At 48.1% G+C, this 17,872-nt stretch overlaps 1 protein-coding gene across 2 annotated transcripts in view; it reads right to left on the bottom strand.

Moving 5' to 3' along the window:
- Positions 1-7,266: 7,266 nt before the first annotated feature.
- CD82 (CD82 molecule) overlaps positions 7,267-17,872 on the bottom strand; it is a 39,981-nt gene continuing 29,375 nt past the window's right edge. For both annotated transcript variants that reach the window (XM_073578571.1, XM_073578572.1), the window contains exons 3-9: positions 15,068-15,140; positions 11,989-12,113; positions 11,121-11,195; positions 9,797-9,904; positions 8,942-9,091; positions 8,153-8,236; positions 7,267-7,841 (exon numbers count right to left, since the gene is read on the bottom strand). In XM_073578571.1, the coding sequence (XP_073434672.1) occupies positions 7,764-7,841; positions 8,153-8,236; positions 8,942-9,091; positions 9,797-9,904; positions 11,121-11,195; positions 11,989-12,113; positions 15,068-15,140 (693 nt within the window). In that variant the 3' untranslated portion in view covers positions 7,267-7,763. The remainder of the gene's footprint in view (positions 7,842-8,152; positions 8,237-8,941; positions 9,092-9,796; positions 9,905-11,120; positions 11,196-11,988; positions 12,114-15,067; positions 15,141-17,872) is intronic.

Here is a 17,872-nt window from a genome sequence, read left to right as displayed (position 1 = left end):
GTGGGAAACTGTAGGGGGACGTGAGAGAGAGCAGACCCCCGAGAGGAGACGCAAGGAATGCAGGGAGGATCCGCTCTAGTTTAACCCTTCCAATGCGCAACCCAAGGAAAGTCATCATGAAACTCTGAAATTGTGTTATACTGATGTTTATTACATAACAAAAAGTATGTGCCCCCTCCTCATCCCACCTACAGGAGCTTTTCTGACCTCCATCCATACACATTAATATGCAGTCGCCCCTCTGCAGATAAAACTGCTTCTGCTCTTCTGGGAAGGATTTCTGCGAGATTTTGGAGGAGTCTGTGGAAATTTTCGCCCCTTCATCCAAAAGGGGAGGTTGGAGACACAATCTCTGTTGGGGTCATGGGGAACAGAAAAGGGCGAACCCCAAACTATTCCCACAAAGCTACAATTGTCCACAATGTCTTGCGCTGAAGATTTTCCATCACTGGAGCTGAGGGTCCGAGGCCACCCGCTGATAACAGCCCATAGCATTATCCCCCTCCACCATCTGTACAGGGGGCACAATGCAGTCAGGGGGTAACGTCCTCCTGGAGTCACCAAACCCAGACTCCTCCATCAGACATAGATAGAGAAGTGCGATCCATCACTGCACAGAACACGTCTCCTCCAGAGTCCAGTGGTGGCGGCTTTACACTACTCCATCCGACGCTCGGCATTGTGCTTGGTGATGTACGGCTGCATGCAGCTGCTCGGCCAGGAGGCCTGATGTTATACACTGGGACTGAATTCTAGTTTTTCAGTGATTAAGGTGCGAGTCCCAGCCCTGTTCCCCATATAGTGTATGTATCGGGGGACACTTGTGCTCCATTAGTTGCACAGATAACAGTCTGGTTTATCACCTATACCCGGGACATGTTGGGCCAATGTAACTGCTGATACATTGTGACAATATTCTGATAAAACAAACACAATGCAATGTTTTTTTTATGCTAATAAAGCCTGATGCTCAAACAATGAAACATTTTGCAACTTCTAATCTTCTCTGTCCTTTATTTCCTCCCACGTTACATCCCTCCGCTTGCTGTCAGTGAATGGGAACATTCTCAGTAACATCCGGCGGCTTCGCTACCCATCGTTATCTAATGACTAGATTATGGCCCGATGCTATCGCATCGGGAGGATGCGATAGCATCACACCTCTTGCCATGTTAACCCTCAACACACACACACTCCTCTCACCTTTCACCATCTTCACTCACTCTTTCACTCCACATACGACCCCTTCTCTCACTCCGTCTCTCATACTCACTCCGTCATCGCCGCTGCTCCACGATCCCCGACATCATCTTCCGCCGGCGCCATCCTGGATCCAGACGTTGTCCACGCCGGCGACATGTTCTTGCGGCGACGCTATCTTGAGTATCGTGAAATCCCGCGATAGTCAAGAGGGCGTCGCCGCAAGAACATGTCGCCGGCGTGGACGACGTCGGGATCCAAAATGGCGTCGGCGAAATCTCGCGAGTTTTCGCCGATGCCATTTTGGATCCCGACGTCGTCCTCGCCGGCAACATGTTCTTGCGGCGACGCCATCTTGACTATCGCGGGATTTCGCCGATCCAAAATGGCGTCGCCGCAAGAACATGTCACCGGCGTGGACGACATCGGGATTCAAAATGGCGTCGGCGTAATCTCGCGAGATTTCGCCGACGCCATCTTTTTGGATCCCGAGTCGTCCACGCCAGCGACATGTTCTTGCGGCGACGCCATCTTGAATCTCGCGGGATTTCACGAAATCCAAGATGGCGTCGCCGCAAGAACATGTCGGCGGCCTGGAGAACGTCTGGATCCAGGATCGCGGCGGCGGAGGAAGATGTCGGGGCAGCGACGATGACGGTGTGAGTATGAGAAACGGAGTGAGAGAAAGGAACGTATGTGGAGTGAAAGAGTGAGTGGACGTGAGTGGAGGTGAAAGGTGAGAGGAGTGTGTGTTGAGGGTTAACATGTGCGTGTGTGTGGTGACGTCACCGGTTACAACTGGACGGAAGTTGTTACAACCGGAAGCTGCTTAGGGCATTTATTATTATAGATGATGAGGAAGAAGCCGTCTGTTGTTGGCGGTGATGGCGTGTAGAGGCTTCTTCAGCCAATGTAATAGATTTAGAGTTAGGGGATTCGTGTGTGAGACGACGGCGTTTATAAGCCTTAATCTTGTCAAGTCGATGCTGTTTTTCCTCAGGAGTCTCATTAGCACGGCGTTGTTTTTGTCGTAGTGCTAAAGCTGCTTTCCTTTCACTGGCATTGGCATACTGTGCATCGGTATTGAATGGTGGTATTGATAGGGCAGAAACAGATTGCTGATTAGTTATGTCAGTGAACGGCATATGGGATGAAGTGTAGCAGTAAATTGTTCCACATGCTGATGTGGAAGCATCCTGTTGTGAGTCTAATAATAATGATGAGGAAGAGGCCGTCTGTTGTCGGCGGTGACGGCGTGCAGAGGCTTCTTCAGCCAATCTTATGGATTTAGAGTTAGGGGATTCGTGTGTGAGGCGACGGCGTTTATAAGCCTTAATCTTCTCTAGGCGATGGTGTTTTTCCTCAGGAGTCTCATTAACACGGCGTTGTTTTTGTCGTAGTGCTAAAGCTGCTTTCCTTTCACTGGCATTGGCATACTTTTTGTTATGACTCATGTTGGCACAGGTAAAGGAGTCTATTTGGCAGTTATCTGGCAGTGAAGAAGGCGTCCTGGAGTATTGTAGAGTAAACAGATACTAATTGACCCTGTAATTGCCCAGCAGTAGTTATGAAGTGGTAGTGGCAAATTGGCCCTGTAATTAGACACCGGCAGAGGAGCAAGGCAGCAGTAGTTATGGCGGTAGAGGCAAATTGGCCCTGTAATTAGACACCGGCAGAGGAGCAAGGCAGCAGTAGTTATGGCGGTAGAGGAAAATTGATCCTGTAATTAGACACCAGCAGAGGAGCAAGGCAGCAGTAGTTATGGCGGTAGAGGCAAATTGATCCTGTAATTAGACACCGGCAGAGGAGCAAGGCAGCAGTAGTTATGGCGGTAGAGGCAAATTGATCCTGTAATTAGACACCAGCAGAGGAGCAAGGCAGCAGTAGTTATGGCGGTATTGGCAAATTGGCCCTGTAATTAGACACCAGCAGAGGAGCAAGGCAGCAGTAGTTATGGCGGTAGAGGCAAATTGATCCTGTAATTAGACACCGGCAGAGGAGCAAGGCAGCAGTAGTTATGGCGGTAGAGGCAAATTGATCCTGTAATTAGACACCGGCAGAGGAGCAATGCAGCAGTAGTTATGGCGGTATAGGCAAATTGGCCCTGTAATTAGACACCGGCAGAGGAGCAATGCAGCAGTAGTTATGGCGGTAGAGGCAAATTAGCCCTGTAATTAGACACCGGCAGAGGAGCAAGGCAGCAGTAGTTATGGCGGTATAGGCAAATTAGCCCTGTAATTAGACACCGGCAGAGGAGCAAGGCAGCAGTAGTTACGGCGGTAGAGGCAAATTAGCCCTGTAATTAGACACCGGCAGAGGAGCAAGGCAGCAGTAGTTATGGCGGTAGAGGCAAATTAGCCCTGTAATTAGACACCGGCAGTGAACAGTCAGAGGAGCAAGGCAGCAGTAGTTATGGCGGTATTGGCAAATTGGCCCTGTAATTAGACACCAGCAGAGGAGCAATGCAGCAGTAGTTATGGCGGTAGAGGCAAATTGATCCTGTAATTAGACACCGGCAGAGGAGCAAGGCAGCAGTAGTTATGGCGGTAGAGGCAAATTGATCCTGTAATTAGACACCAGCAGAGGAGCAAGGCAGCAGTAGTTATGGCGGTAGAGGCAAATTGATCCTGTAATTAGACACCAGCAGAGGAGCAAGGCAGCAGTAGTTATGGCGGTAGAGGCAAATTGATCCTGTAATTAGACACCAGCAGAGGAGCAAGGCAGCAGTAGTTATGGCGGTAGAGGCAAATTGATCCTGTAATTAGACACCGGCAGAGGAGCAAGGCAGCAGTAGTTATGGCGGTAGAGGCAAATTGATCCTGTAATTAGACACCGGCAGAGGAGCAATGCAGCAGTAGTTATGGCGGTATAGGCAAATTGGCCCTGTAATTAGACACCGGCAGAGGAGCAATGCAGCAGTAGTTATGGCGGTAGAGGCAAATTAGCCCTGTAATTAGACACCGGCAGAGGAGCAAGGCAGCAGTAGTTATGGCGGTATAGGCAAATTAGCCCTGTAATTAGACACCGGCAGAGGAGCAAGGCAGCAGTAGTTACGGCGGTAGAGGCAAATTAGCCCTGTAATTAGACACCGGCAGAGGAGCAAGGCAGCAGTAGTTATGGCGGTAGAGGCAAATTAGCCCTGTAATTAGACACCGGCAGTGAACAGTCAGAGGAGCAAGGCAGCAGTAGTTATGGCGGTATTGGCAAATTGGCCCTGTAATTAGACACCAGCAGAGGAGCAATGCAGCAGTAGTTATGGCGGTAGAGGCAAATTGATCCTGTAATTAGACACCGGCAGAGGAGCAAGGCAGCAGTAGTTATGGCGGTAGAGGCAAATTGATCCTGTAATTAGACACCAGCAGAGGAGCAAGGCAGCAGTAGTTATGGCGGTAGAGGCAAATTGATCCTGTAATTAGACACCAGCAGAGGAGCAAGGCAGCAGTAGTTATGGCGGTAGAGGCAAATTGATCCTGTAATTAGACACCAGCAGAGGAGCAAGGCAGCAGTAGTTATGGCGGTAGAGGCAAATTGATCCTGTAATTAGACACCGGCAGAGGAGCAAGGCAGCAGTAGTTATGGCGGTAGAGGCAAATTGATCCTGTAATTAGACACCAGCAGAGGAGCAAGGCAGCAGTAGTTATGGCGGTATAGGCAAATTGGCCCTGTAATTAGACACCGGCAGAGGAGCAATGCAGCAGTAGTTATGGCGGTATAGGCAAATTAGCCCTGTAATTAGACACCGGCAGAGGAGCAATGCAGCAGTAGTTATGGCGGTATTGGCAAATTAGCCCTGTAATTAGACACCAGCAGAGGAGCAATGCAGCAGTAGTTATGGCGGTAGAGGCAAATTGATCCTGTAATTAGACACCAGCAGAGGAGCAAGGCAGCAGTAGTTATGGAGGTATTGGCAAATTGGCCCTGTAATTAGACACCGGCAGAGGAGCAAGGCAGCAGTAGTTATGGCGGTATAGGCAAATTAGCCCTGTAATTAGACACCGGCAGAGGAGCAATGCAGCAGTAGTTATGGCGGTATTGGCAAATTAGCCCTGTAATTAGACACCGGCAGAGGAGCAAGGCAGCAGTAGTTATGGCGGTATTGGCAAATTGGCCCTGTAATTAGACACCAGCAGAGGAGCAATGCAGCAGTAGTTATGGCGGTAGAGGCAAATTGATCCTGTAATTAGACACCAACAGAGGAGCAAGGCAGTAGTAGTTATGGAGGTACTGGCAAATTGGCCCTGTAATTAGACACCGGCAGAGGAGCAATGCAGCAGTAGTTATGGCGGTATTGGCAAATTAGCCCTGTAATTAGACACCGGCAGAGGAGCAAGGCAGCAGTAGTTATGGCGGTATTGGCAAATTGGTCCTGTAATTAGACACCAGCAGAGGAGCAATGCAGCAGTAGTTATGGCGGTAGAGGCAAATTGATCCTGTAATTAGACACCAACAGAGGAGCAAGGCAGTAGTAGTTATGGAGGTACTGGCAAATTGGCCCTGTAATTAGACACCGGCAGAGGAGCAATGCAGCAGTAGTTATGGCGGTATTGGCAAATTAGCCCTGTAATTAGACACCGGCAGAGGAGCAAGGCAGCAGTAGTTTTGGCGGTATTGGCAAATTGGCCCTGTAATTAGACACCGGCAGTAAACAGGCATAGGACCAAGGCAGCAGTAGTTATGGTGGTACAGGCAATGCCAAGCGTCCGCACAGCAAGTCGGCGTGAGGTAAATGACGCAATTTCACGAATGCAAGATGGCGTCGGCGAAATCTCGCGAGATTTCGCCGACGTCGTTAAGGCTGTGTGCACACGCTGCGGATTAGGTGCGGATTCATCTGCGCGGATTTTGTAAAATCCGCAGGTGAAACCGCAGGTCAAGAGACCTGCGGTTTTACCTGCGGATTGCTCTGCGGGTTTTCATCTCCTCAATAGAGGAGATGGCAAACCGCAGGAGAATCCGCAGAAAGAATTGACATGTCAATTCTTTCTGCGGATTGAAAACCGCAGATAATCCGCGCGGAAAATTCCGCACCGTCTGCACTGCGGTTTTTGATTCCCATAGGGAATCATGGTACTGTACACCGCAGCAAAATCCGCAGCGTGTGCACACAGCCTCACACCTCTTGCCATGTTAACCCTCAACACACCACACCGCCTCAACACACACTCCTCTCACCTTTCACCTCCACTCATGTCCACTCACTCTTTCACTCCACATACGTTCCTTTCTCTCACTCCGTTTCTCATACTCACACCGTCATCGTCGCTGCCCCGACATCTTCCTCTGCCGCCGCGATCCAGGATCCAGACGTTCTCCAGGCCGCCGACATGTTCTTGTGGGACGCCATCTTGGATTTCGTGAAGTCCCGCGATATTCAAGATGGCGTCGCCGCAACAACATGTCGCTGGCATGGGCGACATCGGGATCCAAAATGGCGTCGGCGTAATCTCGCGAGATTTCGCCGACGCCATCTTTTTGGATCCCGATGTCGGCGGCCTGGAGAACGTCTGGATCCTGGATCGCGGCGGCGGAGGAAGATGTCGGGGCAGCGACGATGACGGTGTGAGTATGAGAAACGGAGTGAGAGAAAGGAACGTATGTGGAGTGAAAGAGTGAGTGGACATGAGTGGAGGTGAAAGGTGAGAGGAGTGTGTGTTGAGGCGGAGTGGTGTGTTGAGGGTTAATATGTGCGTGTGTGTGTGTGTGTGTGTGTGTGTGTGTGTGTGTGTGTGTGTGTGTGTGTGGTGACGTCACCGGTTACAACCGGAAGCTGGTTAGGGCATTTATTATTATAGATATTCATCAGGGGAGAAACGTCCGCAGCTCGCGGAGCATTGTCCAACCTGGATACGACTAACGACCGCTCAGCTCCGAGAAGCCGCAGGTCGGTCCTGGTCCTTGATGTTTCCATTCATTTAAAAGCAAGCGGAGATCTTACAAAGAAGAATTGAGATACAAAGTACATTGGAAAGTTGCAGAGCTAGGAACTTGGATCCCATAGTGTGGTGGTCCTCCAGCTGGGGAGAACTACAACTCCCATCGGAGCATTAAAGCAAAGCAGAGCGAGGACCGAGTACCAGACATTTATTTACATCTATTGTATTTATACACAAATAAAAATGCTCTATTTAGATAATTTTGCTCCTTTCTTTACACATCACTATACAAAGCCCTGATAACCATATACGGACCCCCGCCCTCCCCCCTCCCATTATGGGGCTTCATGCAACCCGCGTCCCCCCCCCCTCCCCCGGAATCGCAATGCTGCAGGTTTCCGCTGCACTTGCCGGGACCTGCAGCCGTGTAAGCGCTCGAGTGTCTCATCCCCTACTCTAGTCACATTTCAATATCGTTTTGGGTCGGAGCACTTCCCTCTTAGAGGTAAAGACCCTCTGCCATGTCACAACGTAATTCACCGTCGCGCCGACATCCCCACGGCGCCGACATCCCTTCCCCTCTAAGTGTGGTTCTGGTTAATTTGCAGAGGCTCAGTGTATATACATGGTGGCGCGGGGGGTGCAGATCCTCTCCCCTCAGCTTCTTCCGTGGAGTCCGGTGGATTTTTCTTAGTATTTTGGTACTTTGGTGTAATCTTCGTTTTGGATGTTCCGGCAGAGACATATGGACAGGACGAGTCCTATTAACTGCAGAGGAGATGGAGATGGTGTAAGACGCGGCAACGCAGAAACTCAAAGACACAAACAAATCCAGGCCCATTATTCAGATTGGCCAAAATTTTAATTTTTATAGTGTCAAAAAGATAAATAAAAAAAAAAGGAGCCGGATATTAAAAAAAAAAAAAAAAAATATGTTTTCTTTAACCCCATCCTGACAGGTTCATTTTCCATCAAAATTTATATATCGAATTTTGGGAGATTTTCTCAATGATAAATTCAGCTCTGCTACATCTGCACAGTCAGCAGCACCCCAATCCTCTGCCATACATCAGTCTTACCTCGGTAACGCCGACTCCAACGCACACGCCCAAGATAATCCCCAGATTGTCCTGCAGCCAGCTCTCCACTTGTTGCACGCAGCCCTGGAAACACAATGGCGGCATTTAGAAACCGGGAGCGGCGGAGACTTACTTCATCAGTGGAGAACAATGCCTGGCATGTCCACGCTTCAAATGATACAGCTATATTGCCAAAATGGAGCGGCCCTTTAAGTGCTAAATTTTACATGTCTACCCTTTAAGCAGCAATCTTCAGGTTCCCCTTACAACGGAGAGGAAATTTTTCGACAATGTGTTATATTAAAAAACAAACAAAAAAAAAAACAAAAACAGATTTGTACATAAAATGTCGCACGCCATTCGGTTTTATAAAAAAAAAAAAAAAAAAGAAAAATGGTACCATTTGATTTTGTTTCTTTGCACTTTCTAAATGAGTTAACTGAGCTTCCATCAGTGAGCTCATTCTGATAAGGAGTTGAGACTTCTCTTATTCTAAACTCCTCTCAGCTATTTGATGACCACATCAAAGTTGAGGTAAACTTTCACATGGTCATAAATCAGCAGAGATGAGCTCCGAAAAAGACAGAAAAGGGAGTTAACAAGCAAAATTAGCTCGCTGATGGATCCTCAGTGAAATCATTATTGCAGTGACAAAATGAACATGACGGGCTATAGAAGGCAAAAGTTGCAAAATATTTTAAGAAACCCAACTGCAAGAATATCTACATCCATTAAATTGCACAATATTGAAAAAAAAAAAAAAAAAAAAAAGAAGATTCATAAACTCACAACTTGATGCAGATTGGCGACAGTAGAATTGCAGAAACCTTCAGACGCTGTTGCGTTTTTCTGACAAGAGCAGGGATACACGTTGGTTTTGTTGGTAAGAGAATGATTTTCAGTCCAGTTCTGGTAACTGATCCAACCGCAGCACTGGAGCTGCAACCAAAAACAGCACGGATTCCCATAAATATAGGGTGTCTATGAGAAGATCTAATGGATAGGCTGCTAGTGGGCAGGGACTTACCAAGTCCCTCCCCTGAAGAGCTGATTAGAGGCGGGCATAATCCAAGAGCACAGAATTAATCCATTAACTAGATGTCCAAATAGAAGTGAAATAGAGTTTGCATTGGAAACAAACTGCCTACAAAGTACCAATGTGAGTACATGCTTATTGCCGGCTCTTCGGGGGAGGGACTATTTTGTGTCTGCCCGCCCACCAGGAGCCTTCTTGTAGATATCTAAACTTACGGGGATCTACAGTGAAAACTGAATTTTCCCATCTTAATTATTCCTTTGTCGGCTCCCTCAGGACCCCAATGAAAACCTGTTGTGGCGAAGCATTGACCATATTGGGACAACTGCCACTAGCACTGCTGCATCCCAAATCTTACACCGCACGGGGGGGGGGGGATTCTTCAAGCTGTATAAATGGCCACATACAGTAGGTCAGGGTAAACTGTGCCTAGGGCAATAATAGGTTCTCATCATATTTTATCCCTGCAAGTCCTAACAGCAACGAATAAAAAGTACAGAATCCGCCATGTCATGAATCACAGGCTGCATAATAAGTCAGGGCGGCAATTATACCAGTGCGTTACAGGAGGCTATAAACCTCCCCCGTAATCACTGCTCCGTACTCACATTGTGCTGGATGTAGTCCCACGTAGCCTCCGCGCTCGTGTTCACGGCGTCACTGGGGTTGTAGTTCACTATCAGCTCATGGATGACGCCCGACATCTCAGTTTTGAGCTACGAACAAAAAAAAAAAAAAAAAAAAAAAGACAAAAGGTAAAAAAAAAAAAAAAAAAAAAAAAAAAAAAAAAGAAAAAAAAGGGAGAGAAGTCAGGCAGCACAAGTGACTGTGCCAGGGCGGGATCCCAAGCGGCATCACTCCGGGCAGCGCCGGTGATGGACATTTCCTCACTCACCCAACTACCTATGTGCAAGGCAATAAGTGTGAACCTGAACCCGACCAACCACCTACCGAGCCGCTCAATAACTCACCCAACCACATAATACAACCAAGCTCCACAGCCACCACCCACACATGCAGATAACCACCCACTAATTAACTCACCCACCCCCTACCTATCCATAGTCACCCCCATATGCCCTATTCATCCACCCAAGCCATTATCCACCTACTTACTGGTCCACCCACCCATCACTAAGCCAACAAAACATCCATGAATCTTTCAGGCCACCCCTAAAGTCCATCCACCAATCCGCACCCCTTTCCGTCCATCCATCAATCTGTGTTCCAAGTCCATCCGCCGAATTAGTCCAACCAACCATCCTCAAAACTATCCATAGACCTATCCAGATACCATATACTGTCACATATTTATCAATCCCATACAAGCAAACATCCAACCAACTATTCCTGCACTGAAATCAATTATCCACCTACCTACTGGTCCACCCACCCATCAATCTTTCAGGCCACCCCACAGTCCAACTACCAATCCCTTTGCACTTTTAGCCATCCACAATCTACCACCCACATATGCAACTAACTAATTCACCCATCCATCCCCCAATTATCCCCAGACCTACCACATTTACCATATGCTTTCACACATCTACCTATCTGACCAAACCACGTATCGAAACAATGATCCACATATTGGTCCATCTACCCATCCATCACTTACTGATCCATAGGCCTACCCACCTATGCCCTATACTTTCACACATCTTCTCATCCCATACAACCAACCACCTAGCCAACCAACCAACCAACTGTTCCTGCACTCAACCAATTATCCACGTACCTATTGTTCCAGCCACCTATCACTAACCCAACGAACCATCCATGAAACTTCCAGGCCACCTCACAGTAGACCATCTACCAATCCGCACCCCCGTCCATCCATCGATCCGCACAGCCACCAGTCCACCCAAATAAGTCCTCCGGTGACAGGATCCACCAGGTGGGCAACCATTGGCGGACTCTTGTACTTACAGATTCCCTTTGGAGGTAGATCAGGACACCGGCTGCGATCTGAGCGAGGAGAATGAGCAGCAGGAACGAGAAATACTGAAATAAGAACGGAGACTGTAAGGACGACCTGAATTACAGGGAATACACAGGCTCCACTGTTCCATCGTATAATTTACGACTGTCATTTATTATATTAAAATTTATTGCTGGCGATCAGGGATTTCGGACTCGGAATTCAGTACAGGAGCCATTATTCACCTTCCATTTCAACAATTTACGTAGCATTTCTCCTTGCGGAGAATGACATGCTAAGCATGCTGAGATGAGAAGACTTAAGCGGCTTTAAATCTCCTCACCTCGGCATGCTTAGCATGTCATTCTCCGCAAGGGGAAATGATATTTCTTGGATATCGGTCAGACGCCTCTCTCACAGCCAAACCAGATCTCACACTTTGCACTGACGAGGGGCAGTACCCCGAAACAGAGTCTGCAAATTGAGATTCTGGCTTGCCTTTTATCCTAAGTCATGTAACAAGGCTCGTTAAAGGGTCGACATTGACTTTTAGGATCGTTACTTCCAATAGGCGGCACTAGCGTTCTAGTCCTCTTCCTCTCTGAAGAGACAATTTGCAGCAATTTACATAAGAAAAGGTCAAAAAAAAAAAATCTTTGGGCAAAGCGAAGTTGCACAAAAATTTTGCATTTTTGGGGGAATTTTTTTGGGTAGATCTACCAAACTGGGCAAAGCTGGGCAAGACACCAAGTGGCTACACTCGCCTGTCAATTCTTCAAAAACTAGTTTGTTATGCCTCTTAATGACCTTGGCACCTGTGATTCCTGCACGCCCATCATTAAGACTGAAGGAATAATTAGTCAGTGAAATACGCACCAGTCCAAGCAGACAGCGGACTTCATTCACAGCCCCAATGCAGCCCAGGAATCCCATGATCATCGTGACGCCTCCCACCGCGATCAGGATGTACGAGCCGATCTTCAGCGAGGACGAGGAGCCATCTGTGTGCAAGACAACAATGGAGCGTTACATGCCAGCCCTCAGTCCAGTGGTGGTGGCTTTATACTACTCAGACGCTCGGCATTGTGCTTGGTGATGTACGGCTGCATGCAGCTGCTCGGCCATGAAGCTCCCGGTGGGGGTGCAGTGTTTGTGCTGATACCAGAGGTGGTCTGGACTTGGGGGTCAGCAGAGCGTTGGTGACTTTTCTACCCTCTGCTCCTCAGCGCTCGGCCCCCCGATCTGTAACGTTACGGGGTCTCTTCATGGCTGAGTTGCTGCGGTTCCTTCCACTTCTCACTAATATCACTCACAGCCTGATGGGGGAAGATTCAGGAGGAAGAAACGTCACGAACGGACTTGTTACCCGATGGCTCCTATTTACAGAACCGAGAGTAAAGGCAGATGGCATGGTGGGGGGCTGGAGGGTATACACCGGGGCGAGGGGGGCGGATGTTAGACACCAGGTGGGGCAAAAAGCTGGGTATTATACACCGGGGCCATGGGGCCAGATGGAGCAGAGCTCGATGACTATGCCGGCTCCTGGCACTGGTCTCCATATGTCGCTTCTCACTCAGGACAAGCAGTAACTTGTTTTCTATTCTTAAAACTGTTGACTTTTCGATTTTCCTTGCGGAAGTTCATGTGACCGCTCTGTGCTGTGTCAGGACGGTTTTTGACAGTCTCTTTCCATTTGCAATCTGCAGTAGAGCAGAACCTTACAGGTCAATGATCGACAGATGGCGTCCGACCAACACTTCCATCCAGCGGGGTCATTTCCCCATCAGTAATTTCTCGCATATTACTTGTGCCACAATAACCTAATCTGTGTCGCTTCTTTTCTAGATGCAGCGCCCCTCTCGTCCACAGGTTTTGAGTGTTATTGCAACTCCGCTCCATTCCAGTAAAGGCCGCAATACCAAATACATCCTGCAAACAATGGTGGCGCTGCTTCACTTCTATACATGTAAAGTTTCTCATCAGAAACCAGATCAGCTCGGGGACGATACTTCTCCACCCCATAGGGGTTTCCATCTAAGTACATCTCAATTCACCAGTTTTCATATTTGCAAGAAAAACATAAAACATTAATGCCGACATTTATTGCTGGTGATTTTTATTTTAGGTCGTAGCGATGATGGGAAAGGCTTTGTAATTATTCACTTTATGATTTCTGTAAATGTAAAACTTAATGGACGATTCATTAAGAAATCTGACATAAAATACCTTAATAAGTCGAAATATCTTTGCTCAACTCAGAAGTTGCTCAAAAGTTCTGCAACATTTGGCATTTACTGGCCGATCCTGACCAATAGGGAGACGGCACAGGAGGGATGAGGAGAGTCTACACCCGACTGTCCCGGCCAATAGGGAGACAGCACAGGACGGATGGGGAGAGTCTACGCTCACCTGTCGTGGCCAATAGGCAGACGGCACAGGAGGGATGGGGAGAGTCTACACCTGCCAATCCCGGCCAATAGGGAGACGGCACAGGAGGGATGGGGAGAGTCTACACCTGCCGATCCCGGCCAATAGGGAGACAGCACAGGACAGGACAGATGAGGAGGAGTCTAAGCCCACCTGTCCCGGCCAATAGGGAGACAGCACAGGATGGAAGGGAAGAGTCTACACCTGCCGATCCCGGCCAATAGGGAGACAGCACAGGAGGGATGGGGAGAGTCTACACAAACCTGTCCTGGCCAATAGGGAGACGGCACAGGAGGGATGGGGAGAGTCTACACAAACCTGTCCTGGCCAATAGGGAGATGGCACAGGAGGGATGGGGAGAGTCTACACAAACCTGTCCTGGCCAATAGGGAGACGGCACAGGAGGGATGGGAAGAGTCTACACAAACCTGTCCTGGCCAATAGGGAGACGGCACAGGAGGGATGGGGAGAGTCTACACAAACCTGTCCTGGCCAAAAGGGAGATAGCACAGGAGGGATGGGGAGACTACGCCCAACCGTCTCGACCAATAGGGAGACCGCACAGGAGGGATGGGTAGAGTCTACGCCTGACTGTCCTGGCCAATAGGGGGACAGCACAGGACAGATGAGGAGGAGTCTACGCCCGAATGTCCACACCAATAGGGAGACAGCACAGGATGGATGAGGAGAGTCTACGCCCGACTGTCCCGGCCAATAGGGAGACAGCACAAGATGGATGGGGAAAGTCTACGCCCAACTGTCCCGGCCAATAGGGAGACAGCACAGGACGGATGGGGCGAGTCTATGTCCACCCGGCAAATTCATGAGAAGTTATGCCACTTTTATGTCTCTATTAATTTCAGAAATGCAATCCTATGAATTAAAATATGCAAGTACCCTCCTCAGAGGGGAAGAGGACTGGTGCTACAGCGCCCCCCACTGTTCTCTGCCTATCTCAACAGATTACTTGCATATTTAAATTTCCAGAGAAGGCTTATATGACCTAGAGGTCTCCCCATGTCAAATTGACACACTACACAAACCTCTGAAACACGTATCTGCAAATGGAGCTTCTGGTTTGGCTCATCATGCTTTGTAGTCAAGCCAGTCAGTAAAGCCGAGCAAAGTGGTGCTGGGAAATAACGCCAGAGAGGAAGAAACTTGGGAAGTGCTTTGGCTCACTTATAGCACTTCAGCCTCACTTGCTTGACTTAAAGCAACAATTTTTTTTTTCAGCCATGGAACAATAGATTAAAACATCCTGTCACCCGTGTCTTTACTGACGCAGAGAGCAACATGACCAGATAAACGATTGAGTTGGATCATTGGGGTATATTCCCTGGGTCCTGCATCCCCCTACAATACTCCCGATTTGGATCAGTAGCCCTGTTCTTCTGGGAGGCCGTGTTTATGTGTATTTAATATATTAGAAGTACAATAAAGGTTTTGCTGTATCTTTATAGAAGAACTATTTTGTAGGTTTAGATTTTTCTGGACTTTGCAGAACAAGATCGATACACAAACTTACGCAAGACGGCGACGAAACTGGTTTTATCCACCAGGATCCATATTCCGAACCCGAGGATCACGGCTCCAAGAATCTGCAAACAAGAAGGGAGATTTATAACCACCTCAGCCAGATTGACCGATCACAGAGTACAATATTAAATGCAGCTCCGGATGTGACTGGAGTATAACAGATGATGCCATTAATGTCTCCTACCTGCATGAGACTGTCAGTGGATCTCCACTAGTGACAACTCTGGCTGTTGCAGAACTACAACCCTCATCAAACCCTTGCAGCTGGTACGGAAACTTTGCCCCCGTTTTGGGGTTCTGATGCAATCAATGACCCTCCCCCGAGGATCCAGGGATGGATCTGTTATCTGCTGAAGCTGAAACCTTCCTACAGGTTTCCATGTGCAAAAGTAAAAAAAAGGGGGCAAACAAATAGACGATCTAATCCTGGTAGTCAGACCTCAGTTTTACCCAATGAGCCAAAACTGAGGAGTAACAATGGAGTCTGGAGTGCAAGGGTTAATGCTGCCCTGCTGCACCCGGACAGACCTGTTCGGCGAGATGAGGAACATGGAGGAAGGAACTTGCTGACTCAACACAAAAACCCAAGTTATGAACACAGGGGAGCGCTCCAGTGCATCGCACAGAATGGACGCGGCTTCGATAAGCGGCGCCGCTAATAAAGAAAGACATCAGCGGCCAATGGCGCGCTCACTCGCCACTTACAGAACATTCACCGCATCCGAGATAACCCAATCAGGAGGCAAATGTCAGAAGCAGATCCTTAAAATGGTAGGATATAGCGGATGAGTGATTGTGGAGTATGGCCACCTGGTCAGCTCATGCAAAACTACAAGTCCCAGCATGCACTCCTCTGCAAATTAAAGTCATATGGGGGGGGGGTAAACTATCCGGATTCCTATTGATGAATTACGCAGCATGAACATAAATGGACGTTAGCATCACATGTTCAATTCGATCCCAATCTCCCTACAGTTTGTGTTAATAAAGCCACTAGGTGGCGCTGCTGTACTGAATCTTACAGGGATTGTCCAGGAGAGCGCATCTTCCCATAAATTACCGCACAGGAACAGTTACTGGAACTTTACTTATGCAACGGGATATCAATCTAGGTAGATTGTCAGCTCTTTGGCTCGGTGGTTGTAGGGCGTTACCTGCGATGATGCCCTCGACTCTGGGGCGGATGGGATGTGCGGCGCCTGGTACCCTCCGCTACTCATCGGAATGCGCTGTTTTACAGTTTCCTATCTGGGGAGCTTGGTCACGCGGACCACCTGCCCTCACATGGACACCAGCTGTTCTCTCCGTTTTTTTGCCACGTCCTGGGTGTATGGGCAGCTACCAGCTGCTCTGTCTGGCGGTCACTGCCACCACACGGGCAAGGTGTCCAGTCCCAGAGGATACGAAGCTTAGAATAATCGGTCAATGTAGTAATCGGAATCTATAGAAGATTGTAACAATGTATCAGCGCAGGTGGATTTAGCTTACAGAGCATTGTCTGCACGGGGTATAATTCAGAATGTGATGTGATACTTCAGGGCCTGAAGCAGCGCCCCCCACCTGTCACTTAAAACACTAATTTCTGTTACTTTCGGGGTAGGAGTTATGACCTCTCCGACACCGTTGTTCCCCTTAAAGGTACATCTCAGGCAATAATCACACTCCTTCAGCTAGTAATCGTGAATGTTTCCATTTACTGACAACAAGCAGCGATCTTTAAAAAGAGTAAAAAAAATGGTAGAAAGATTGCAAAGACTTTTAGAAAGTTACAGAACTTCCTGCAAACTGCAACTTACCCCGAGATAAATTGTCCTTTCGTCTTTTGCACGCCAAAGAGACTGACCTCTGGCTCACCAGCGTCCTGAACAGTTTCCAGGAATCTCGTCTTACAGCGCCAATGACTGGCGCTCAGCGCTGGGCTAACGGACGTGTGGCACAGAAAGGGTTAATGCAAATGGAGGTTGTTGCCCCCTCTCTCCAAGGAAGACAATCATAAAAAGATGCATTCCCTAAATTCCCAGGATGGGTCCAGCTGTCCTTTAAGAAGTAAAGTTTGGGGGGGGGGGGCAAGTGGCTTCACATCCAACAGCGGAGCTCTCCGGGCCAATCCCACAGCTGCTCCAAGTCTGTGCGTGCGGCAGGAATGTCCAAACAGCTGTACGCGCAGCCGCCGCGCTTAACCCCTTACTTCTCGGCGGTTACAACGGCTCACGTTCTCTTACAGGATGCAACTGTCAAGTTGTTGCCAAACGCCGGCCGATACTTTCTATCAGACTTTGGCCTCGATTCGTTATTGCGTTTTCAACATTTTCTTTTTTTTAAGTTTTTGACGTTTTTCATATTTGCCCCAAAGTCTAATGCGAGTCCTTATTGAAGTCTATTTTCAGATGTGCTTGCCATTTCTTTTTTTTTGACCTTTATGTTTCCCAGATTCCCATGGCCAATTCAGCAATTGCAACTTTTTTAAAAAAAAAAAAAAGTTGCAAAAGTTTTGCAAAGTTGCCCCTTTCCACAGATTGTTGGGTTTTCTTTATGGCAGAATTTTTTTTTTACTTTTTAGCGAAATATTAAAAACGTGTGACATTTTAACGGAACAAGAGAATTGTTGGCTACAAAAAGGGTTCAAGGCTAAAATAAAGAGCGTTTCTAATTCATGTACCGCTTACGTCATTTTGAAAAATTCAAATTGAGAAAAACCCTTCAAAATGACGAATCGGCCCTTTTTGTTTGATTTGTTCACAGTTTTGAGATCTCTGCTTGTTGTCAGTAGGTGGAAACATTCTTGGTTACATCC

The sequence above is a fragment of the Dendrobates tinctorius genome, unplaced genomic scaffold (genome assembly GCF_039654945.1).
Source record: "Dendrobates tinctorius isolate UK_male_01 unplaced genomic scaffold, ASM3965494v1 ptg000059l, whole genome shotgun sequence".
Classification (NCBI taxonomy): Eukaryota; Metazoa; Chordata; class Amphibia; order Anura; family Dendrobatidae; genus Dendrobates; species Dendrobates tinctorius.
The sequence above is the reverse complement of the archived record's forward strand: the minus strand, read 5'-3'. Positions and strand labels throughout refer to the sequence as shown.